This window comes from Anabrus simplex, chromosome 4 (genome assembly GCF_040414725.1).
Source record: "Anabrus simplex isolate iqAnaSimp1 chromosome 4, ASM4041472v1, whole genome shotgun sequence".
Taxonomy (NCBI): domain Eukaryota; kingdom Metazoa; phylum Arthropoda; class Insecta; order Orthoptera; family Tettigoniidae; genus Anabrus; species Anabrus simplex.
Genome location: NC_090268.1, coordinates 298,097,548 through 298,123,341, shown reverse-complemented (window position 1 = coordinate 298,123,341; position 25,794 = coordinate 298,097,548). Strand labels below are relative to the sequence as shown.

At 41.9% G+C, this 25,794-nt stretch overlaps 1 protein-coding gene across 1 annotated transcript in view; it reads right to left on the bottom strand.

The window, feature by feature from the left end:
- The window catches only part of LOC136871906 (bestrophin-2), a 99,730-nt gene extending 74,210 nt beyond the window's left edge, over positions 1-25,520 (bottom strand). The window contains exons 1-2 of the mRNA XM_068227396.1: positions 25,432-25,520; positions 1,266-1,376 (exon numbers count right to left, since the gene is read on the bottom strand). Coding sequence (XP_068083497.1) covers positions 1,266-1,376; positions 25,432-25,520 — 200 coding nt within the window. The remainder of the gene's footprint in view (positions 1-1,265; positions 1,377-25,431) is intronic.
- Between the last annotated feature and the right edge of the window lie 274 nt (positions 25,521-25,794).

Sequence of the window (25,794 nt, the reverse complement as noted above, 5' to 3'; positions counted from 1 at the left end):
GTGGACTGGAGAAGACAGAACGAAAGACTGCATTGTGTGTTCGTGTATTTCTGTGGACTGAGGTAGAGCGAGGGAAGCCGCTATCGCGAGTGTGAAGGTAAATGGACCTGCGTTAATGTTCACTGTTGTGAGTATCGCCCTGCTGTTGAATTCTGTTGAGCTGTTTAGTTGTTCACTGCATGTGACTGTGTGAATTACTGGACTGTCTGTGGAATCGAACCAACGAACAGTGAACATGTGTGGTGTAGCCAGCGGCACTGTGTTCAAATCCAGCGGTCAACGCATAGCGGCTGTAGGAGGTGACTGGACTTGGGGAAAGTGAAAGTGAGGCTTAAGCGTCCGCAGGTAGACGAGCGGGATGGACCTCCTACTGTGTGTACAGAAGAGAGTTTTGTACAAACATGTTGATGGTGTATGGCACGGATGACTAGTTGCACAACTGTTTAAAACAAATCGGGAGAGACCGAAATAATTTGCGCAACACTTCCTGTCTGACAAGTGGTTTGAAGGTCTGTTTGACGACAGTCGGCCTGTGAAGACCTTTCCTGTATCTACCCGAGTCCGGCTTAGTATGGCGTCGAAAAAGAGTTGATAAAGAATTCTGGCGAGAGTTCATCTCAATTGTCTGCACTGTGAAAAGTGAAGAGTGAGGTGAATAAAAATAGGAATATGAAGGATGCGGCGTATGAGAAACTGATGGAGAAGATAGAGATTGATCCCAGAGCAGATACAGCCGTAGTGTGTACCAAAATTAATACCCTTCGTACTTCGTACCGTAGAGAACTTCAACTCAATAGCAGCAAAAAATTCGTTGCAGGATGTAAAATGTGTATGTACCCAATTTATGGTATTTCACCGATACAGACTTTCTGAGGGACCAGGAGATTCAAATGCAGGGAACATCCACAAATGATGATATCAATGAAGATGACAAAGAAATGGAGGAATTTAATGAAAAGGTAAGCATTTAAATTTCAATAATGAACTGAGGTTTGCACAAACTATTGCAACGTGTATGAATCAAAGTTTGCACAAACAGGACGTTGCACAAATCCTTTGTTGCGTAAACTGTTTGATCGTGTATGGGGCCCTTAAGGGAGTACACTCATAGAAAAGGTTCAGAAACACTGCTACAGACTACGCACTTACCGGCAATTTTTTCTAATTATTTACATTAATGTACTTTTATAAGATTCACTGTATTACAGAGAAGCAAAGAGTTTTCACGTTATGCCAAAAGAAATGAACGAAGTAAATGTACTTACTTCTTCTGCTCAGGGTTGAGAAAGCACCTGTAGGTGATGTTAAGACAGTAGTATATGAACAGGAAGGCCATAAGGTCGGGCCACACCAGCTTGTATATGCTGCCTTTCCATCTGAAAGCAACAAACAACGCAAATATTAATCACACATATAAAAAACACAAGTGCGCAGACAGCGCAATAGAAATCTGATAGCTGTATTTTGCGGTACATTTAACCACAGAAAGTATTTAGAGAGCATAATTCTTGAGTTATCAAGCAGTTCCACAAATGACCTTAACAGTCTACCTTCATACTGCTTTATGAACACAGTAGTCTTTGGGGCTATAAAGGGTTCAGTTGCTATTCTGAGGAATCATTTATACGTGTAACCGTTAGAGTAACATGCGATACAGCTGGCCTTCCTATCCTTGAATCTCTCTCTCACCATCTCGATTATAAGATGCACTGAAATTAAATGGCATATGGCTTTTAGTGCCGGGAGTGCCCGAGGACAAGTTCGGCTCGCCAGGTGCAGGTCTTTTGATTTGACTCCCGTAGGCGACCTGCGCGTCATGATGAGGATGAAATGATGATGAAGACGACACATACACACAGCCCCCGTGCCAGCAAAATTAATCAATGATGGTTAAAATTCCAGACCCTGCCGGGAATCGAACCCGGGACCCCTGTGATCAAAGACCAGCACGCTAACCATTTAGCCATGGAGCCGGACATAAGATGCACTGTATTGTTACGAATAAAACACAGTCTGATTTATCGCTCTAATTTATCTCAGGATTACCCTGGAAATGCACACACACCTATACACACACAATTCTATTCAACCACGAATGCTAGTTGCTTTACGTCGCACCGACACAGATAGGTCTTATGGCGACGTTGGGATAGGAAAGCCTTAGGAATGGGAAGGAAGCGGCCGTGGCCTTAATTAAGGTACAGCCCCAGCATTTGCCTGGTGTGAAAATGGGAAACCACGGAAAACCATCTTCAGGGCTGCCGACAGTGGGATTCGAACCCACTATCTCCCGGATGCAAGCTCACAGCCGCGTGCCCCTGACCGCACGGCCAACTCGTCCGGTCAACCACGAATGACCAAACAAGTCTCTGTCCTCTTCACACAGCAACAGTCCGGCGCGTTGTTATTACCTGAGACGGCTATAATCCTTACTGACAGCTTCGCCTTACTTTCATATAGTCTCGCAAGTTCAGTCACCCCATACAGCAGCTGCGTGCATACGGATAGGTTTGAATACAGGGCTGCCGATTCCCACAACATACGATGACTGTTCCTTGGTTCGATTCCACAGAAAGTCCAGTAGTTCACACAGTCAAACACAGTGAACTGCTTCAGACTGACAATTAAACAGCAACAGCTCAACAGTGCTAACCAGCAGGAGAATACTCTTCAAAACAACGACCATTAACACTGTTCCAATTACACTCACGACAGCTGCTCCACACGGTCACTCCACGGCGGTCCTCAGTCCACGCAAGAGCACATACAGTATTCCAAGGCAGTATGCAGCCAGTATTCTCCTCAGTATGCAGCACGATACTCACACTCCGGCGGAGCACTGACGACAGCCAACACTGCTGCCGACCCCAGTCCGAGTACCGAACTTCAACACTGACTGGTGGAAGACCCACCACACATTCGATCCTCCAACATCGCAGCATCTCCTCGTTTGCGGCGGCCTTGTATTTATCTCTCGATGATGGGTTACTGGAATATTCAAGGCTCGGCTAGAGACGGAACATTCCCGTTTCGTGTTCCAGAAGGTGCAGGGTAAAACCAGACGAAGAGAACAATACAAGGAGAGGCCGGCCATGCCCTCAGGCTGGGAGCTCCCAGTTGACTCACTAGCGGTGTTGGTGGTGATTGTTGTTTTAAGAGGAAGTACTACTGGCCAACCATCATCTGTCAACACTAATCAGAGGGAAAGGAACTCAGGACTCACTTAAGAGTCCCGTGGTCGCCAACCTACGCTCCCCTGTGGCCCTTTAAGTCGCCTGTTAAGACAGGCAAGGGATACCGTGGTTGTCATTCTAACAACCCCACTCACAGAGGGACACCGTATCCGAGTCTACTTCTATCATTTACCCACAGTCCGGCTCCATAACTAAATGGTTAGCGTTCTGGCCTTTGGTAAAGGGTCCCAAGTTCGATTTCCGACCAGGTCGGGGATTTTAACCTAATTGGTTAATTTGTCTGGCTCGGGGACTGGGTGTGTATGCCGTCTTCGTCATTAGAAATCATCTTAGGTAGGGCCCCATCCTCACAGACATGCAGGTCGCCTATAGGCCGTCTACTGAAAAAACACCTGCACCATGCCTCTCCGGAAACCATATGTCATTATTATCTACCCACACACTATTAAAAATCAATGCCACATTTCCTCGAAAGGAACACTAGGGCAATATTGATTTAAACGTATGAGTAGTTCAGTGTCATTATCCATGTACGTTTTGTGCCATTAGCCGCAGTTCCATTAGTCACTAGTAATGAATCAGTGAATGTGTCACGAAGTCAACTGAAGTGCAGTAGAATATCTACATAGAAGTTACAACGGGGCTCAAGTGCTCAATGTATATAGAAATACTGGACATACCGCTGTGCTCTCGGTAGCAGCATATAATCTTACCACCCAGAGGGCCCTGGTTCAATCCCCGATTCACCATGAAACAACACTCTCTCACGTTCTTGGGAACTGAGAACGTATTTGAATTCCAGTCCTGACTATCATAGAATGAATTTATCGTAGTTTCCCTTCTCAATGCAAACCCATTAAAAACACACACACGCATCATAATCACTTCCTTCACCATTAACTCCCCAAACCTCGAACAGTCGGGACTGGAAGAGAACAAGGGTTGAGTAAGAGGTGTCGGGCAGAACAGTGAAAGAGAGTTGCCTGATACAAGTGTAAGCCATACGAGATTCAACTAACGCTCCATGCCTGTCACACGGTGTGAGAGATGGTGGTGATTGTTTTAAGGGGTAGTACAACTACGCAACCATCCTCTATTAACACTAATCAGAGAGGGGGGGGGGGAGGGATGGAAGGGGACTGACGCTTCGAAAAATATCCAGCGGGGTACAAAGAAAGACAAAGGTTAAGAAGGCATGAAAATGAAGACTCCCTAGGCCTCGAATGGCCTAATACCGTCGGGGTCGGAAAGGAACAAGAGTTGACCAAGGGAAGTGAATCAGAGCAGTTAATGATATGAAGTGAATGACGTGATATATGATAGTAGGAACGGAGAGGGTGAAACCCGGTACCGGCACGTAGCCTACACCTGTCCAATAGCACCAAGGGGTCTGCTCTAGGCATTACGTCCCCATCCGACGGACGACTCACTATCAACAGCGTCATATGCCCTCACTCCAAATGAGCACCGTGGAGAGGTTTGGAATTCAATCCAGGCTTTTGGCACGCAATCTAGTGATTAGAAATTGTATACCAGCACCTCACCTTCCCTGCCGACCAACATTCTGATGGTGACAGTTTTTCGACCAACGGGACTCGAACCAGCTAACCAGCTAGACCATATACACGCCACCCCTTACGATCATGGACACCAGGCTCCATCGAATAGTATCCTATATTTAAAAAAATACACAACTGTGTCGGTAGGGTCCGAAAGGCCGAACGTGAGGTTTTACGTATGAGTCTAGATGTTTACAGCCGAGCCGTCAGATGAGGTCGGAATTTCGAAACGAATATATCAAACACTTTCTTTCGTGTAACGAAAAATATTTTTCTTCATATTCTGTTGTATTTGTTATTATTTAAATAATAATAATAATAATAATAATAATAATAATAATAATAATAATAATAACAACAAGAAAAAATACAGGCTGGACAGAAACACGCAGAAAGGAACACAGTGAAAAAATGAAGAGATATTGGGAAGAAAAGAAGAAGAAACATTGTGCAAAATAAGTTCAAACGCGCTCCACAGCTGGGCACAACGAATCAAAAATAATAATAATAATAATAATAATAATAATAATAATAATAATAACTTAATAATTCGGGGCTCACCATTCAAACAGTCGACGCCATCCATGAAAGAATCCATATTCAAGAATCAATCGATACATCTATTGAATTGTCCATACGATATGCCACAGTGTAGCCACCTGGTAAGTAGGCCTAGGCCCTATCTAAAATTTTTTACATGCACTGAAAAAGTTTCTGATGGTATTTTTTGTTGTTGGTAAAAGCCAATTAAGTAATTACAGTGTTGTGAATTATTTTGAAGAAAGTAAACGACATACTATGATATAAAGGACATTTCAGTCCCTCACTCCACCTTTCTCAAACATTTTATAGGAAAACACCTTTTCTGTTCCTTAAGAATCAGAAACTAACTTCCATACATTGGTCTTCATAAAATTGATTAATTTTAGGCAGCGGCGGTAGTGACTCTAGTGCTCGTAGTGGTGGTTCATATAACGGTCTTGGTAATTTACGGGTACGGGTCCTCTGTACTCGGGTATGTAAAAATGGTTTGATAATCTGTGTTTTCAGTATGAACACTGATGGTGTATATTAAATAGCATTATTTTGGTTTGGGATTGTTCCTATTCTGGCATTCCGGAATGAGAGATATGGGGGATCGAAGAGAGGACGCTAGGATAATCGCTGGTAGTATCCAGATTCGAAGCCCGTAACTCTGAACGAACTAGGTAGCTTTGCAGTCCTACTGAATAGCGGTTGAAAAGACACTAGGATAATCGCTGGTGGAATCCAGATTCGAAGCCCGTAACTCTGAACTGGGTAGCTTTGCAGTCCTACAGAATAGCGGTTGAAAATCCTGTGAAGTCGGGAGTGATAGATACCATCGACACAGTGAGAGAGACAGGTCGGAGGAGTTGCAGATATAAATTCCTGGAAATAGACAGCCCTATGGGAAACAGGCGATACGGGAGACGCCACGAAGTGTCTGCAGTGTCGTCTAGTCGCACTTGGGATGCCCGAAGAGTCACACGGCGGGTGGCCCCACAATCAATACCTCAGCGCCACACTCAGATTCTAAAATCCAGTTTTCTATCGACAGGACTTAGTCGCATACCTTCATGACTATGATGTTCTTTGTACTCTGAATGTGTTGAGTTTGTCGTTATTTGCACCTCCCACGTCTTTCCATTACAGAGATCTATAATAAATTAGTCTGACCAACCTCCATAGCTGCAATCGCTTAAGTGCGGCCAGTATCCAGTATTCGGGAGATAGTGGGTTCGAACCCCACCGTCAGCAGCCCTGCAGATGGTTTTCCGTGGTTTCTCATTTTCTAAATTAAGGCCACGACCGCTTCCTTCCCACTCCTAGCCTTTTACTGTACCACCGTCGCCAAAAGACCTGCCTGTATCGGTGCGACGTAAAGCGACTTTTGGTCGGGTCGAGAGATTTTAATTGCGTCTGGTTAATTCCCTTGACTCAGGAGGTGGGTATTTGTGTTCGTCCCAATATACTCCTCTTCACATACAAACCACCACAAAACACACAAAAATGAATATATCCCTCTACATACTAAGATTGGCATCAAGAAGGCCATCCAGCCGTAAAACAGACCAACTCCACATGTGCGGCATAATTCGAGGGAAAAGCTAAGGAAGAAGAAGATGATAATAATAATAATAATAATAATAATAATAATAATAATAATAATAATAATAATAATAATAATATAGTTATTTTGACGTCCCACTAACTACTTTTGAAGGTTTTCGGAGACGCCGAGGTGCCGGAATTTTATCCAGCAGAAGTTGTACGTGCCAGTAAATCTACCGACTCGAGGTTGACGTATTTGAGCACCTTCAAATACCACCGGAATGAGCCAGGGTCGAACCTGCCAAGTTGAGGTCAGAAGGCTAGCGCTTCAACCGTCTGAGCCACTCAGCCCGGCGGAAGAAGAAGAAGAATCGTTTTTTGCTAGTTGCTTTACGTCGCACCGACACAGATAGAACTTATGGCGACGATGTGATAGGAAAGGGCTAGGAGTGGGAAGAAAGCGGCCGTGGCCTTAATTAAGGTGTGAAAATGAGAAACCACGGAAAACCATCTTCAGGGCTGCCGATAGTGGGGTTCGAACCTACCATCTCCTGAATGCTAGATACTGGCCGCACTTAAGCGACTGCAGCTATCGAGCTCGGTAAGAAGAAAAAGAAGAAGAATCATTGTATTGCAATAATATAATTCCCGATCTTGTTAGTCGAGTAGCATTGCCCCTGACTTCTCAGCAAGACTGCCGCGGTTCGAAACCCAGTCAACGCATGTGAGAATTTGAAATGAAAAGTCACCTCGGATTCCTGTACTGTGATCACAATGTCAACTGTCAGGTAAAACTGCAAGCTTGTCTGCTGGAATTCTTTATCGTAATATTTGCAATGCTAAGTCGGGCTCCTTGGCTGAATAAGCGTAGTAGCTGTCGGTTCAGAGTGTCCCACGTTCGATTTCCGATCGAGCCGAGGAGTTTAGCCGTATCACTTTACTTCCTCTTGTTCGGGACTGGGAGTTTGTGATTGTCTTAATACACACAACACACAGAAGGACTCAACAGTGAATACATGTCCCCAGATAGGGCTGGTGGCAGGAAGGGTATCCGGACGCAAAACATGGCCAAGTCCACAAGTGCTGCAAAGTACCAGGGTGTGGGCAAAGCGGTGGTGACATGAATGTAAAGGGAAATTACGTGTAAAACTGGGTCAAACCCACCAGGTAGTGGCGACCCCAATCAATTGAGGAAAAGGCCAGGAAGAAGGCAGTTTTTTAACGCAACTCATGTAAATTGTTATCATTTAATGAATTTGTAGCCTTGCTGTATGATTCAATGTATACTGATTATTATTAATTATTAGTAGAGACGGGAATTTGCCTATTTGCCTATTTTATTCCTGTGTTCAGGAACGTAGGCTTTTGAGATATAAATCCATCTTAGGATCTTTTCAGCTATATTTTGTTGGTTTTATTGTGCCTATAAATGCCTATTTCAAGGGTTTGTGCCTACTTGGAGTATAATTGCCCATTTATTGCCTTTTGACTGTATTTTAAAACAGATGATTTTCTTCCAGTGCATTATATTTTAGCTAGTGTGCTCTTTTCTCAATATCTGTTTACCCCACGAACAAAAATCGGAATTCTCAGAAGTCACCAGAAATAGTTCTAGGGAAATTTCCATCAGAAGAAACAAGGAACAATTTGACCTCGAAGCCTTCAACCCCTCCAACCTCCTAAGACAAGTGTGAGAACCAGTCAACGGTGAACTGTGTTGCGCAACCCATATGTCCTGTACCTCCCCTTCGATGTGAACTGTTGTACGCGTACGCTTTATGTTCAGAATATGTTGTGATTTATTGTGAAGTTGGATAAGAAGAAGTGTTTTTGCGGCAATGCCCAAAGAAAAATCCTCGAAGTCCTACTGGCTGAAGCAGTGGATCACAGGGGATCCCAATTTCACTACGGATCTGTCAAGCTTGCTGTAAGGAGGTACGTTTGTTTGTTCCTTTTATCTTCTTAGTGATTGAGAATTATGATCACATTTCACTGTAGCATATTAACGCCTATTAATTTATGTATTGTGGCAAGTTGTTTTGTTGCAATGTTGTATTAGTCGTGAACTTTCAATAATGTATATTGCTAAAATGTAAATAATCATTAAATTACTGAACGAGGAGTTAGAACGCCGGTGGTCTCTTGTCACAGAATGGATGAAAATTAAATTGGTATTTTGAATTGTGATTCGTTTCCTGTGCAAATAGAGGTTTAAAACTGAAATGCAATTTTTAAACTCCCTTTTAAAAATTGTGAATTCTATTACACTTCCGCTAAGCCTTCGTGAAACACAGGTTGCAGATCCAATGTAGCCTGGCGTGTTTTACAAGGTTGCAAGTGATAAAACTCATTGTTGTCCGTACTGAAGATACTGAATGTAGGATTTTGTCACCTATTCAATACATATAAATTTTACATTTAGGAAATTTATTATTAATTCCGCCCTATTGAATAGGTGATAAAATAAACCATTTAGCATCCTACATTTTACAAGGTTGCCAAGACTATCTTTACAAGACCAGGCCAGCGAAAAGACCGTTGGTCTGGATTGATGAGGTCCGGTTAGTAACCGTTGTGCTTCGGGGGAGGGGATGGGATGGGGAAACAAAGAGAGTCTGAGGGGCGTAAGCTCCCAGGTTAACAAGCCTCTAGCATCCCCTCTATAGTCTTGCTAAATTGTGACAAAAATAAGGTTATGGGCGCATGTCACGACAATTTCAAATTACGCGGTTTTTAATTTTCAACGAGGGTGGTCGCCTTGTGGGCACACATGATGCAGGATCTGTTGCAGGCAACAGAAAATAGTCTTCATGACAACTAACCCGGCTGACCAAAGCCGGCGAATAGAAACAAATTAAAGGTTCACAAATCTGAGATTTATAGTGCCTCCGTTTTCATTCTTTTATATAAGTAAGAATACTGCTATAGCCCGCTTGGTGTGTCCTTGGCAAGCAAAAAGGACGGATCTCTCCTCTACCATACTCCGGTATCGTTTCACGTCCTTTTTATTATATTTTTCGCCCGGTGAACTCGACACGATGCTGCCAAATTATAACTGAAAATCCTTGAGGTCATATTTCCGCGTAAATTACTAATTCCCTTGTTCCTATTTTGAAGTTTTGTACTCCTAAAAACATCATCTCTAATAGTCATTTTTTAATGAAACCAATGCATGATATATGCTAAGCATTATTGCCAATTAGCCCAACTGTAGAAATTTAAGATATAGGGACAATGTAATTTGTCAATTTTATTATTTTTCAAATCAAATGTGAGAAAAATACACATATATCAACTTAGAAATACTGCGATGCATCTGATACGAGTATAGAAATCAGTATCAACGCAGCCTTTTTAGCAATCCACTTTGGGCAGCGACCAACAACCATTTTCTTCAGACCTATGCACTGCAATGTTGGGAGCATCTTCAAAATTCAACAAGCTGCCGGGAGCAATCACCAAGTTGGAGAAGAGTGGCATGCCCCTGGTGGAGTCATTTAGGATTGTGGAATAAGTCAGGGGAAGTTGTTTTTTTTTGCTAGGGGCTTTACGTCGCACCGACACAGATAGGTCTTATGGCGACGATGGGATAGGAAAGGCCTAGGAGTTGGAAGGAAGCGGCCGTGGCCTTAATTAAGGTACAACCCCAGCATTTGCCTGGTGTGAAAATGGGAAACCACGGGAAACCATCTTCAGGGCTGCCGATAGCGGGATTCGAACCTACTATCTCCCGGATGCAAGCTCACAGCCGCGCGCCTCTACGCGCATGGCCAACTCGCCCGGTAGGGGAAGTTTTGACCGGACCTCTGGGAAGGCAGCCGCTGTCAGCGAAATAAAACCAGATGAAGTACTTCATTGAAGTTTTGTCCAGTCACTTCATGTGATGTTGAAAGATCTTTCTCTCAGTACAAAAACATTATACATGAGAGGAGAACAAGATTGTTACCGGAAAACATTGAAATGTTGCTTGTAAATTACTTTTATAGTAACTGAGTGTGTTATTAAAGTGTAAAGAATTTTTCATGCCTATTTTACACGTTACTGCCTATTTATATGCCTATTTTGCCTAATTTAAGAGGCTGTATGCCTGCCTATTTCAACTGTTTTAGTGCCTATAATTCTCGTCTCTAATTATTACGTATTATTTATTATTATTATTATTATTATTATTATTATTATTATTATTATTTATTTATTTATTTATTTATTTAGCTTTACAAGTTAAGTCGCGCATAAATTAAGTAACAGTATGACAAACAACGAATAATTTAACTTACAAAATATAATAAATATAAAACGTCAAGATAAAACACAAAGAGGAAATCGAGAGAGATACAGAATGTGCAATACAGAAAACGAAAAAAGAAAAACACAAAAACACAGAAATGATGCAAAATATAAGTAAATACATAAATTTACGAATGAAAAATGTGAACTAAACCAAGGTGTCTAGTTATTGCAGCCGTTGAAGAGCCGCTGTTGAATCTGTAAGAAGATCGTCGATAGTTCCGCAAAAGGGCATCTGAAGGTGAAGTGTCGCACTGTCTGGAATTCTTCACCAGTCATAGCCTGGAGAAGGTGGAAGGCCCCAAGAATGCAACAAAGAGCCACTTTTTCCATGCCCAGTGTGCACTCTGTTTAGTGGGACCCATACACTCCACGGAAGACGAAATGATGGTGGTGATGATGATGATGATGATGAAACATTGAGTGGATTTTCTATTCCTAGGCCAAAAGGAAAAACAAACATTTTTTGCATCAAATATCAGGTGCTGACCAGTGTTCGATCCCACAACCTTGAGCGCAGAACTGCACCACTATATGGCCACTTCATTCTCAGTGTTATGGAAGTATACACTTTCTACACGCCTTCACAGAGAACATGCAATCCAGATCCTGAACGTTGCGGCCACCTTCAAAGTGTAAGTTTGTTATGTGGCAGCGCGGACCTTGAAGTAGAAGTGGTAGCATTCCAGGACGGGGGCAAAGGCATACAAAATATTACTTGGCGAGATAATGTTATCTAAAAATGTTTGTAGAGGAAAAGTGTGTTCACCAATGCTAGAATCCCATCATCTCGTCTCGAGAAGAAATTTACTTGTATAACCAGCAGAGTCTTGGAGGGGTGTGCCAATCTAACATGAGAGCAAATGGTACGTCTGGGCGAAACTCTGCAAACGTACACAGCCTAAGCATCCAAAAGCTGGTTCTGTTCCCGAGATTTTAATAGAGAGGAAAGTCATTCGCTGAACACTCGTTACAACTGGATACATTTTATAAACATGGCACAGCTCCGATAATTAACGAGTTAGCCAATTTCGCGTCGCTAATGGATCCTAAGAAAACAGTATACTGCACACTCAAATGCTTCGCAGGTGCCAACAAAGTGGACCAATGCCTGACAAGAAACTACTACTACTGCTACTACTACTACTACTACATGTGTGGAGAAGGTGAGGGGATCGGCGACCGTGGCCCATTCTAGGCACTGTCCCGGCATTCGCCTTAGTCCAGGATAATGGAAAACAACGGACAACCACTCTCAGAACTGCCGGACCACCACGGACCAGCCTTGGCCACTTGTAGGTCGAAGCCTACTCTGCAACTTTAACTCCACAAGCCAAATGGTGGAGAGGATTGTCAGGTCCCGTCCTTGCTACGTAAAATTAAGTGCTGGTGGTAATTATTAAGAGGAAGAACAACTTGGTAACCATCATCTAGTAACACTAATCAGAAGGGAGATGGAAGAGGTCCACTACCTCGAAAAATGACGGTATCGGGAAAATAATGGAAAGGGCCACGAAGAGCGCGAAAATTTAAGACTCCCTAGGCCTCGCAAATCTAATATCATCGGGGTCGAGAAAGAACAAGATCGAGGAACCTGACACAAGTAAGTGGAAGCAATGCCAGACTCAGGTGGGGGAACCGTGGTCGCCAACTCTCACTCCCCCTTTCATTTACCTCCTCTTACGATAGACAGGGGATACCATTAACGTTATTCTATCATTCTCACCCACAGGGAGATGACAGATTAAGTACTAAAATGAGAAGCAGATGTGTGTTACGTAGCTTACATTAAAGCATCTTTATAACTGCAGTGACTATTTTTGTCATCATAAATGCCTATTTAAATTATTTTACTGCCCATTTGTCTAAATATTAATTGCTTATTTGCCTGCCTATTTTAGCAAAAATAAATGCCTGAACTTCCGGGCTCTAATTATAAGACATGGTTGGGCAGAATAGCAGGCTTTATAGCCTGAGTCACGCCATGTAAATAAAGGCACGATAATAATAATAATAATAATAATAATAATAATAATAATAATAATAATAATAATAATAATAATAATAATAATAATAATAGTAATAATAATAACTGTAGGGGTAGACCGAGGTGTGAATATGGCAAACAGATTAGAGTTGATGTAGGATATAGTAGCTACAAAATAGGATGGCATAGAGAGCTGCATCAAAGCAGTCTATGGACTGATAACCCAAACAATAACAAATTATGAATTATCAATATCAGAGTGGAAAATAAGAAAAAGTGTGAATACAAAGTAGTTGGAAGTAGTATTCTAAACTGAACGTATTTTCTATTCGTAGTTCAAACGAACAAGCAACATTTCTTGTGTTCAACACGTGACGTTGAGCGACAATATTGCAGAACTGTAATGAAATCTTATCACAGTTATTATTCAATACTGGAAGATATTATAACATCTTCAAATGTCGATAAAATATTTTCATTGTTACACTCACTTTATTCCTGTTTGATGTGTTAGTGGCGGCTCTTTTTCAAGAGGTCGAAACAACGGTAGAACACCGTACGCAGATTCTGCTAACATTCAGCAACTGACTGAAGATGCTATCCAGGAGTAGGATATCTGTCCAAAAACATGATGGATTCTGTGGTGCCGAGTATGCCTCGTCAAGTTCATCCATGCCTCAAGGCCCGGTGTTGATCCGCCACACACTGAACAATATTTCTAGGTTCAAAACCCCATATTACCAACTTTGTGCATTTGTTGAGTTTCTGTTGCTTTTGCTTAGCTGACTTCATGTTGTTTTTCTTTGTATATACCCTTCATAATATATAATGTACGTACATACACGCAGCAAAATAAAATGTACACTAGATTAGAATATGTAAAACCTCTGAGAACTGTGTCGTCACAAGCATGTATAAAGTAAACTCGTGTGCTCGTCCCGGGGTGGTGCAGCCGTTTTCAGGCGCATCCCTAGTGGAGATGAGCTGCATGTAATATTTCCTGCTATTTTTATATCTCTGGCAGTACCCAGGACTCCAAGGAATGCAGCTAATAGTGCTGACCGTTATGCTACGGAGGACACAAACACGTATCAACGGAAGAAAGAAGAGTGAAAATTACAGAATTTGAACAATGAGGGTGTCGTATAAAGATAGGGCAGGGCTGTTTAAGCCTTGTAAACTTAATACTATCAGGATTGAAAAAAGAATAAAGGGTTGATAAAATAGATCGACTAGGTAGTTCGACGTTTATCTAGCTTCTCATACTTGTGTACCTCTTTTTTAAACCCATTTCTATTAATTGTACCCTTTGTTTTTAAAATAATAGCTATTTTTTAAAATACCGTACTGTATTCATACTTCTGTTCTACGTCTGTCTTGAGGTAAAATAATAGAAATGAGGTAATGACTTCGGAAGAGAAATGACAACACTACAAGTACAAATCACAAATTTACTTCTATAAAATATTCGTAATACAGAAATAAGTATAGCTTCATATTAAACACTGATGATCAAGCTTTTAACAAAGTAGTAATTTAATAATATTTATGTGTTGTCTAGGTAAGCAATATTTGTTACACAGATCACTAGGCAGATGTTAGGCCAGAGTCGGCCAACTAGCTGGCGTGTGGTGTAAGAGGGACCGTGTGACGTCGGAGAGCCCGTGTGACGTATGAGCACAGAAGGTGGGGAGTCGCTGTCGTAGAGCGAGACGAAGAGACAGCCTCGCTTTGTAGTAAACACGTTCAGTGCTTTACGAAGTGGTGGTGGTATTGGTACAGTACAGTACATAAGTATGGATGAACCGGGCACGTCACGGTGCGACAAGCTACCTACCCCTCCGATCTTTTTATCTTTGTGGGAAGATCTATATTTATTTGTTGAAAATGATAAGAATGCTACAGCTAAATGTTTAGTTTGTAGAAAAGAGCTACAGTATGTAAAAAGATATAATTTACAACGCCACTACAGTTTGTGTCACGCTGCAGATTATGATCGATATCAAGGCGAGGAAAGGGTACGTGTAATTACAGAACTAAAAGGTAAATTAAATAACCCTGTCGAGCATTCGATCAGTCTGTCAGCAGTTCGACTGAGTTGTAAAATTTCATATTTAATTGCAAAGAAACTTAAACCGTTCGGTGATGGTGAATTCGTAAAGGAATGTTTAATTCTAGCAGCTGAGGAGTTTTGTCCAAATATCATTGAAGAGTTCGAAGCTACCAGCTTGTCCGCACACACAGTGTCGAGAAGAATTCAAGACCTATCTGATGATGTCCACCTACAATTATTAGAACTGACAAAAAGCTTCCGGGCATACTCCTTAGTAATTGACGAGAGCACAGATATTTCTGACACGGCCCAACTAGCCGTGTTCATACGAGGGGTTGACGAAAATCTTACAATTTGGGAGGAACTACTGGATTTAGTGCCTATGAAGAATACGACGAAAGGCATTGACATTTTCAACTGCATTGTAAGTGTTGTTGAAAATGCTTCCTTGCCATGGAACAAACTAGTTTCAATAGCAACAGATGGTGCACCTTCTATGGTAGGACGCAATTCTGGAGTAGTTGGGCTCATAATACAAAAAATGAAGACTCTCAATATAGCTCACACACTTGTTCCAATTCACTGTATCATACATTTAGAAAATCTGTGTGCGAAAAGCATTGAACTGAACAATGTAATGACTGCAGTGGTTAGAATTACTAACCTCATAAGATCAAGGGCCTTACGTCATCGGCAATTCAAGGAATTTCTAGCAAAAAGTGACAGTGAACTTGGTGATTTGCCTTATCATTGTGCTGTTCGCTGGCTTAGTCGAGGCAAAGTACTCGATGCGTTTTTTCAACTACGACAAGATATAGCTACATTTATGGAGCAACAAAATGTGCCAGTCCCCGAACTACAAGATCGCAGGTGGATTTGTAACCTCGCATTTCTTGCAGCTTTAACAGGTCATTAGAACATTCTGAATGTTTCTCTCCAGGGAAAGGGTTTAATAATTACAGATATGTTTGATAGAGTGAAATCGTTCAAATTAAAATTGTGTCTGTGGGAGCGTCAGTTCATGAACAGAACTATTCCACATTTTCAAAAACTGCTTACAGTGTTTGAATGTGCTACGGCTGAGGATATTGATAGGTATGTCAAAATCATAAAAAACCTTTATTTGGAATTTGATTCTAGATTTAACAATTTGGAGTGTCTGGAAACTGATTTTCAACTTTTAGCCACGCCATATTCCGTTGTTGCAGATAACGTTGATACAGACCTACAATTAGAGTTAATAGATTTACAGTGTGATAGAGAACTATGAGATAAATTTGTAAATAAGAAGGATTCGTGTGACTTTTATAGAAATTTGTCACAAAAAAGGTTTCCCCGATTTCATAGGTTTGCAGCAAGAATGTTGAGTATTTTCGGTTCTACGTATGCCTGTGAACAACTCTTTTCTATTTTAAAAACAACTAAACCTAAACAGAGAAGCCAGTTGTCAGATCACAATTTGAAGTGTGCTCTTAAACTTAGTGTTTCTCAAACATTAACTACTAATATTGAAAAACTAGTCCACGAAAAAAGACTACAAAAATCACGGAAACCCACGAGTGGCAACTGATTATCGACATCATGAGGTAAAACATATGTTTTGAGTTTACAGATTAATCGTTGTACTATTTTTGTTGTAAAACTCTACTGTTTCTTACTATTAGCACTCTTTTTACATTGCATGATATTATAAAACACAGCAATTTTTTGTTCAATATTGGTTCCAAAGATGCACCGTCAGAAAACAAGTTTAGTTTGTATATATAGAAATAAACTTGCTTTATAACTCTTAAGTTACGTTACAATAAAATATGTAGAGAGAAATATGTACTACACATACCGCATTGTACCTGCAGTCCTTGGACCTCCCCCTACGAATGACGTTGTGTTTCCTCTCGCCCCTCTAGCCTTCACTTCTCAGTTACAGTACTAAGTGCATCGTTTCGCTGCCCGAGCAGAGTGTGTGACGTGTTACCTGACATCACACGTACACGCAGTTGGCTGCCCCTGTGTTAGGCAGTTTCTCAATTTTTATTTGTAGACTTCATATTTTTTCTGCCATTACTGATTTTATTTCCCGCGTATCCTGAACGACAACACCGGTTGAGAAATGTTGGGCTAAGTGGTACAAGTAAGTATAAACAGTTGCGCCATAGTCACTACATCATACCTCACACGTTTTGAGTCCCCAGGAGACTGAGTTCAATAAATAAAAATTGCCCGCAATTAATTGGATCTCAAACAATTTCGAGAGTTTTGAGTTGCAATCATCCTCGTTGGCCGGTCTACGTATGATGTGCCGATTCACGTATCTAACTTCACCCAGGGGAAATCATTCCGCTTATAAGAGAGGCTCAGTGAAGCCAGGGGGATGAAAGATTGAAAAGCTTCTGCCCCACCGGATATCGATCTCAAGACCTACGTCCGATAGTTTACCGCTTCGTCTGCAACAGTTCCATCAACCGGTATGAAAAGAGTCAGCGAGTCATATACAAAGCTCAATATACTAGAAGTGCTGCATTACATTATTTTCCATATCGAAATTTATGCGGGGAGCGAGAATTAAAAAAAAAAAAGCATTTGTTACAGAGTTAATACAACTCTAAGTAGGGGAAAAAATCCAAAGAAAAGCAGCTTGATTTGTTCTGGGTGATTTCCGACAAAATAGTAACGTTACAAAAATGTTGCAAAGTTTGGGCTGGGAAGACGTGGGAGAAAGGGGACGAGCTGCTCGATTAAGTGGTTTGTTCCGAGCTGTCAGTGGAGAGATGGCGTGGGAGGACATCAGTAGACGAATAAGTTTGAGTGGTGTCTTTAAAAGAAGGAGCCAGTATCCAGTATTCGGGAGATAGTAGGTTCGAACCCCACTGTCGGCAGCCCTGAAAATGGTTTTCCGTGGTTTCCAATTTTCACACCAGGCAAATGCTGGGGCTGTACCTTAAATTAAGGCCTCGGCCGCTTCCTTCCCACTCCTATCCCTTTCCTGTCGCATCATCGCTATGTCGGTGCGACGTAAAGTAACTAGCAAAAAAAAGTAATAATAATAATAATAATAAAAGTAGGAAAGATCACAATATGAAGATAAAGTTGGAATTCAAGAGGACAAATTGGGGCAAATATTCATTTATAGGAAGGTGAGTTAGGGATTGGAATAACTTACCATGGGAAATGTTCAATAATTTTCCAATTTCTTTGCGATCATTTAAGAAAAGGCTAGGAAAACAACATATAGGGAATCTACCACCAGGGCAACTGCCCTAAATGCAGATCAGTAGTGAATGATTTTGATTTATCCTGATTTTCTTTTACTGGCACGTTAAATAAGAGAAATATTCCGGCACTCAAGCGTTATTTAAGACCAACAGTGATGAAGGTGCGTCTATCGCTATTTCTTAATGGATGCAGAATGTCTGCACCTGTGTCGTGACTCAGGTCACGGAAAAATGTAGTTCTCATCCAACTACGCCACTACATGAACACCATGGAGCCCGTCAAGCATCAGCACAACAACAAACTCACTCCCTTTATTCATAAAGATCTATAGCATTCTAGTAATGTATTTGTGAGAATCGACAGGGTGAAATCATCACTGGAGAAGGCGTATGATGACCCATATCCAGTGTTCCAAAGGTCATCAAAATACTTTACCGTGATCATCAAGGGTAATAACGCCAACATTGCAATTGATCGCCTGAAGCCCGCCCACTTACTGACTAACGAAAGTGGACATCATCATCTGGAAGCACCAGATCCTCAGGAGACGAACTCCCATGTTAAACCAGCGGAGGACCACCAGCAACAGAAGACTACTCGTTTTGGGAGGACTTCTCGATATTTGGAAATTCTGAAGGGGGAGTGGTGTGGGGCCCACATGACAATATCATGGCATGACATCATGCACATTGTGCACTCCTTGGAGAGAAGAAATTGTGACGGAATGTTTTGATGTCTTTGGAGATTGTTGTTATGACTAGATAATCATTGATAGTGGCATTACACTATTAGAGTGTAAAATAATATTGTAGTACAAAATAAATAATAAGCGCCGCATTATACTAGTCCCCTACACTAGACTTTCTTATGCACTTGAAACGCATGCCTCCGCACATGAAACATGTTGCACTCTTGCAGTGCACTACAAAAATACGCAAGTTCCTATTCAAGTTTAAGGATGACATCACCGGCCCTAGCTTCTTTTTTCTTTTACCGGGCGAGTTGGGCGCGCAGCTATGAACTTGCATCCGGGAGATAGTGACATAGTGGGTTCGAACCCCACTGTCGGCAGCCCTGAAGATAGTTTCCCATTGCCACATCAGGAAAATGCTGGGGCTGTACCTCAATTAAGGCCACGGTCGCTTCCTTCCCACTCCTAGGTCTTTCCTATCCCATCATCGTCATAAGCCCTGACTGTGTCGGTGCGACGTAAATCAAATTGCAAATAAATAAATAAATAAATAAATAAATAAATAAATAAATAAATAAATAAATAAATAAATAAATAAATAAATAAATAAATATAGTTTAATGATCCATTCCATAATCATGCCGTGTCGACCCGACAGATCCAGGAAATGACAGCCGAGCCGTGTAGAGCCCTGGGTGAGCAGCGCATTGCACCCTTGCGAGACGGTTTGCACACGTGTGCTGCGCGCGCAAGTTTTGAAGAGTTCCCACTGCTGTAATGGTGCGGGGAGAGGAAATGAAGTTGACGTCACACCTGCCGAGTGTACAGCAGAAAATCTCACTCGAGACACTTCATATTTCTACTTAGCAATGGAAACAAAGCTGAAAATAAGAAAAATAGCCGTCGGAAAACAATTAAATCAAATATTATCATTATGGCTGTTTATTTCTGGCAAAACAAAGAAATAATAATAATAAGGTAACTGAGAAGGACCTACGAGAGTTCTAAATTACAGAAGAGATGCTTGTAGATGGATCCGCGAAGAAAATAAGCAAAGATAAAATAAACAGGTTTCAGGACAAGGTGAAGCCCAAACGACTATACAGAATTTCTGAAGAGAGGAAGGCAAGATATGAAAGGACAAACAAGTACTGGGAGGACAGGAAAACACAATTCAATAACCATTGATTGATCTATCGTACCCCAAAGTGTGTGAAACGGATAAAAATAATAATAATAATAATAATAATAATAATAATAATAATAATAATAATATAGAATACCTTACGTATAGGAACTTCTTCGCTAGTAACTGTACGAGTCATCTGAGGTCAAATCATCTTCAGATTCGGAAACATCACTCATATTGACAATCGGGTCATTAATGACTGCTTCTTCCAAAAATCAAAGTGTCTTGTCCACCCCAGACTTGAGCTCGGGACCACCACTCTTCCGAGGATCGAACCTGTGGTCAGGAACGTAGGAGGAATGGTGTCACTGAGACATGACGAGGTATTAAAGGGGAGAATATGTGTATATATTTATACCTATGTAATGGTAATGATACAAAAAATAGTATGAATAATATTAGAGGAGAGATTCAATGTAAAATGAGAATCATAACGTTTTGGAATATGAAAGAATATTGAGTATAGAAAGGCAGCATATTTGTGCATAAAAGAGGAGAAGGCTTGGTCGAACAGTGGTTAGTCACGTAGGCAGGGTACCGCACCCTCCCAAGTGCGTAGATTGTATTCCAGAAAGAACGAAGTCACGTTGAACGAGCGCGGGAGTTTTAGCCCTCTGATTGGCTGAACTCAGTTTCCACAGAGTGGAGAATTTCGATTCCTTTCTAGACGCTCGGGCGTGTTGAGGAGGCACACCCTAAACGGTGTCTCAGGATCAAATCTGCCGGGCAGTTGTAAGCCGAATCTCTATCAGTCAGCACTTAGAGATTGTCGCATAATAATAATAATAATAATAATAATAATAATAATAATAATAATAATAATAACGTTAAACTCCTCAAGTTGGGACTTAGAAGTAGACCACTGAGAGTCGACCACGCCAGGCCTTCGAAGTAGATATCATTTTGAGGTTCTGGAGACGCTTGTATATACTGTACATATCATCAACTATTGGTATTAAATGTGGTAAAGGGAAGCTGTAGATTTCAGATCTCTTCACGCGTAGCGAATCACCCAGGCCCATAGAATGAATCTCCCAAACCGCTCGGGGAGCAATCTGACTTAGCACTCTACGTCGTGAATAACCAGTGTCACGACAAAAGCAAACCAAACCCTATAGCGCAACAGCCTGGAAGGATCCTGGCCTACCACTGCTACTACTATGACAGAAGATCTATCTGGATGAGACGCACTAAAACTCTATCTTCTTAACCCTCTGGTCTTTGAATGTTAAAAGCTTAGCGTAAAATCGTGAAAAATCGTATATATATTCCAATATGGCAATCCACATCACATACGAGTGTTACGCTATTAGGCCCAGTTAAGAATTGCTGGTATATCTAAAACACTCCACATCACATACGAGTGTTACGCTATTAGGCCCAGTTAAGAATTGCTGGTATATCTAAAACACTGAGCTTATGTTGAACATTAAAGCTTGAAATTTTCTTCACCAAACGGAAACGAAAAATAATTCATGCAGTAGAGGGTTAAATGTCGAGACACCCATGAAAACAATCGCACATTTTAGTGACTGATTAAGGGGCACCAATATTGATTTCCTCCCCTCCCTCTTGTAGCGTGCTGCGATATTCACAATAGATTAATACGTGGTGATTTTCTTTAGGAGGAATTCTGGAATCTTTCCGATATCCAAAAACAGCCTTTGCCATTTCAGTATCAGTCTAACACAGTCAGCAATAAATGGCTTCCAGGAATATCGATACTCAGTCTGTGCACCAAGCAAGCAATATAGACAGTGTCACGGATGATGATGATGATGAAATGAAATGGTGTATGGCTTTTAGTGCCGTGAGTGTCCGAGGACAAGTTCGGCTCGCCAGATGCAGGTCTTCTGATTTGACCCCCGTAGGCGACCTGCGCGTCGTGATGAGACGACACATACACCCAGCCTCCGTGTCAGCGAAATTAACCAATTATGGTTAAAATTCCCGACCCTGCCGGGAATCGAACCCGGGACCCCTGTGGCCAAAGGCCAGCACGCTAACCATTTAGCCATGGAGCCGGACTATTAAAATATTAAAAGTTAGGGATAATCAGCAACATTACGACCCGTAATGATGCCACTCGTAAGATCTCGGCCAGGTCTCATCAATAGAAATGATCCGCCGAAGAAAGGGCTCTCACTGATGATGATGATGATGATGATGATGAAGCCGTTCGTCCAGCCTGCTGGGATAGCGATAATGTCGATTCTACTCGTTTCTCCATGAACTACCAATTAGTGCACCTCTTCCTCCATACGATATTAATTTCTTCCTTCGCAGGGCAGAGGAAATTATAGATCTTTTGAAGCCGGATGTTCCTCGGTAGATTTCCACATAAACTACAGTGCAAAATTCCAAGCAAATACCTTTAAAACGTTTAAAAATATGATCAAAACAATGTGTAAAAATATTAAAAGTTAGGGATAATCAGCAACATTACGACCCGTAATGATGTCACTCGTAAGATCTCGGCCAGGTCTCATCAATAGAAATGATCCGCCGAAGAAAGGGCTCTCACTGACGCCCATAGCACTGAAAGTATTTATTTTCTAGGTGCATAGCATACATACAGGGTTCTAAGTTTAGAGGTTCTCGATGTAAGCACATGCTCCCAGCGACGCGGAGGCCTTTCGATGCCGTCGGCAATGCACATCTCTGGTCCGTGCGAAGAGAGCGATCGATTGGCTGCGGAACGTCTTCAACTGTATAGAAGCGAATCCCACGCCGTGGTTCTTCACCTTAGGGATTAGGTCGAAGTGCAGGAAGTATGAGGGCTGGTAGAGCACTTCCCAGCTCCAGCGACAGAACATATTACTCACCGCTCCTGCTGCATGCGCCTTTGCAGTATCGTGCAGAACGATAGGTGGTGAGTAATGTTACGGGGTTACCCGTGGACCAGCAGAGGTGAAAGAAGGTGCCGGGAGGGGGGGGAATGGGTCTAACTACTAACTCAAAGTTAATTTAAAACTTTAACAAAGATTATATTTTTTAAATTTCAACAATCAACAACCAAATTTTAACAACTTTTCACTTAGTGAGATGACAATGATATATCAGGTACCATGACAAGATTTAGACCAAGCAAGAAAACCCAAACTTTAGTGACTGATTACAGTGATTAGTAACCAGGGCTTCCAGCCCCTCGCTTTACATTACCTGAGCTCTCCGCTCAACTCTATAAAAGATTACAATTTTACACAAAGGGCAGAAATCCCCTAATACCTGGAGCACTTGCTCCCAAAATTGCAATATCAGGCCTCCCAGAGGCAATTTTACAACACTTGAAAAAGAGCTCACGCGCTCTCAGTTCTCAAGCCTATTCCAGGCAACACAATATGAATATCTAATAATCACTGGCCTTACAAAGCACTATTTACAAATAGCCATCTTATTACACAGAGGTATCTAGTACCCAACCTACGGGGCCTTAGTGAAAAAAACAGGTTCAAGAAACGGCCCGAGTACAACTGGAATGGAGTCAAAGATTGAGCTCCCCCCCCCCCAAAAAAAAATTTAAAACCTATAGTGCACTTGGCCAACAAAACAGGGGCTAATCCCAAACTACTGAGGTAGCGCGCATGGAGATAACTTCAATACATTGCAGAAACAAATGCGGTACCTCAAACCAAGATGAAGGGGAACTCGAGAGGGTATATCACTCTCTATCCCCGGATTACAGTTAAAGATTTATGAAATTTTACATGAGCCGAATGGAGAATTACATTTTAAGGAAGGCGCTTACAAAGTTAAAGTTTCGAACCTTTCCCCCCGGTTAAACTGCGGAGCTAGCAAAAGTGAAGATGTTAAGTGGCCATACCTTGTCGGAGTACAGTTGCCTGATGAAAAGAGGCGCCTCCCGACTCCTGCTTGACACACACACACACACACACACACACTTAGTTAGATGTTGATCTAATGGCCAAGAGACGTGAAAATCCGCAGTTTATAAACCCTCGGGGAAAGTTCGAGACCTTTCATGAATAATCAAGCCACACCCTCTCAATTTTATTGGACGATTCAAAATTTACACTCAAAGTCGAAGAAGAGATCCAGGATTGGTTGGAAATTAATTACAAAATTTAGGGATTGGCTGGATTCAAAGCTGGCGGAAAGAAAAGGTAAATATTGCCAACCCAAAAACAAATGAACATCAATTAGTAAAAAAAACTTATGAATACAAAACTTCTTCAAAAAAGTTCTTTCACTTCGCACCAGGGTGCATGATCATAGTTTTCTAGCAGTGACATCTATGAGAGAATGTCCAAACTTCTTGATGAGCGGAAAACAAAACAAGTTGAAATTCACACAGTACTGGAAATTTCACAATAACAAAATTTTAGTGGTGCCATCTTCAGAGAAAATTTATAAGTTGGTCCAGATTCAAGTTCACTGTTTCTCCTGTAGAGGAGTTCTTTAAGGCGCAAGTTTTAAATGTGCGGCGTAGAGGTGTACCTCCCGGTACAAGTATTATATGAAGTTTTCGGCACAGCTCGCAGAATGTTTTGCAGAAACGAACAGTAGTACGCCGCATTAACGGTCTGCCTTATAATAACACCATCCCAATCGCAGGTAAGAATCACCATAACTTTCATGTTGGTTGGGGCCTCCCGAACTGTTGTTCTTTGCGGTGACCCGTATAATACCACTAGGTCGACTGGCATTCCGCCTTTGGTTCATAAGATCTGGTCCAGGTCTCAACAATAGTACTGAAATGGCGTATGGCTTTTTAGTACCGGGAGTGTCCGAGGACATGTTAGGCTCGCCAGATGCAGGTCTTTTGATTTGACTGCCGTAGGCGACCTGCACGTCGTGATGAGGATGCAAATTATGATAAAGACGGCACATACACCCAGCCCCCATGCCAGCGGAATTAACCAATTATGGTTAAAATTCCAGACCCTGCCGGGAATCGAACCCGGGACCCCTGTGATCAAAGGCCAGCACGCTAACCATTTAGCCATGGAATCGGACAACAATAGTAATGATCAGCCGTAACAAGGCTCTCCTTGGCGTTCATAGCGCTGCAAGTGAATACAAGCAGCGTCATATCGTAGCCATGACTGCATTTATGTTAAATCATGTGGAACCCATCTTGAGCCAATATCTCTCATTCCCAGCTGGTCCTTCAGGATGTGAAGCACAGTCCAAGAAACCAGCCCGGTATCTTCGGCTAACTTACGAAAAGTCGGAGTTCCGATCCATGTCCACTAACGCGGACACAGTCTGCACATCGTCATCACCTACTGGTGGATGACCAGTTCGAGGCATGCCTGACACATTTTAGCGTCCTTCTCTGAAGGCTCTTAGCTCTTATCCACCTTCGGTAAGGTAATGCAGATGCACCGCACGCCTCTTGCATTCCTCTGTGATTGTCGTTGCGACCTCTAGCACATTAAGTTTTTATCCAGCTCCTCTGCTGTTTCTTCGAAAACATTGCGACTGTATTACGTGACCGCTCGTTCACAACTGTTTTGTTTCTGTTACCACTGCACAAGCGTATGGAGGGGGAAGCTCGAAGGGAGGGTAAGTATTTAACCCATGT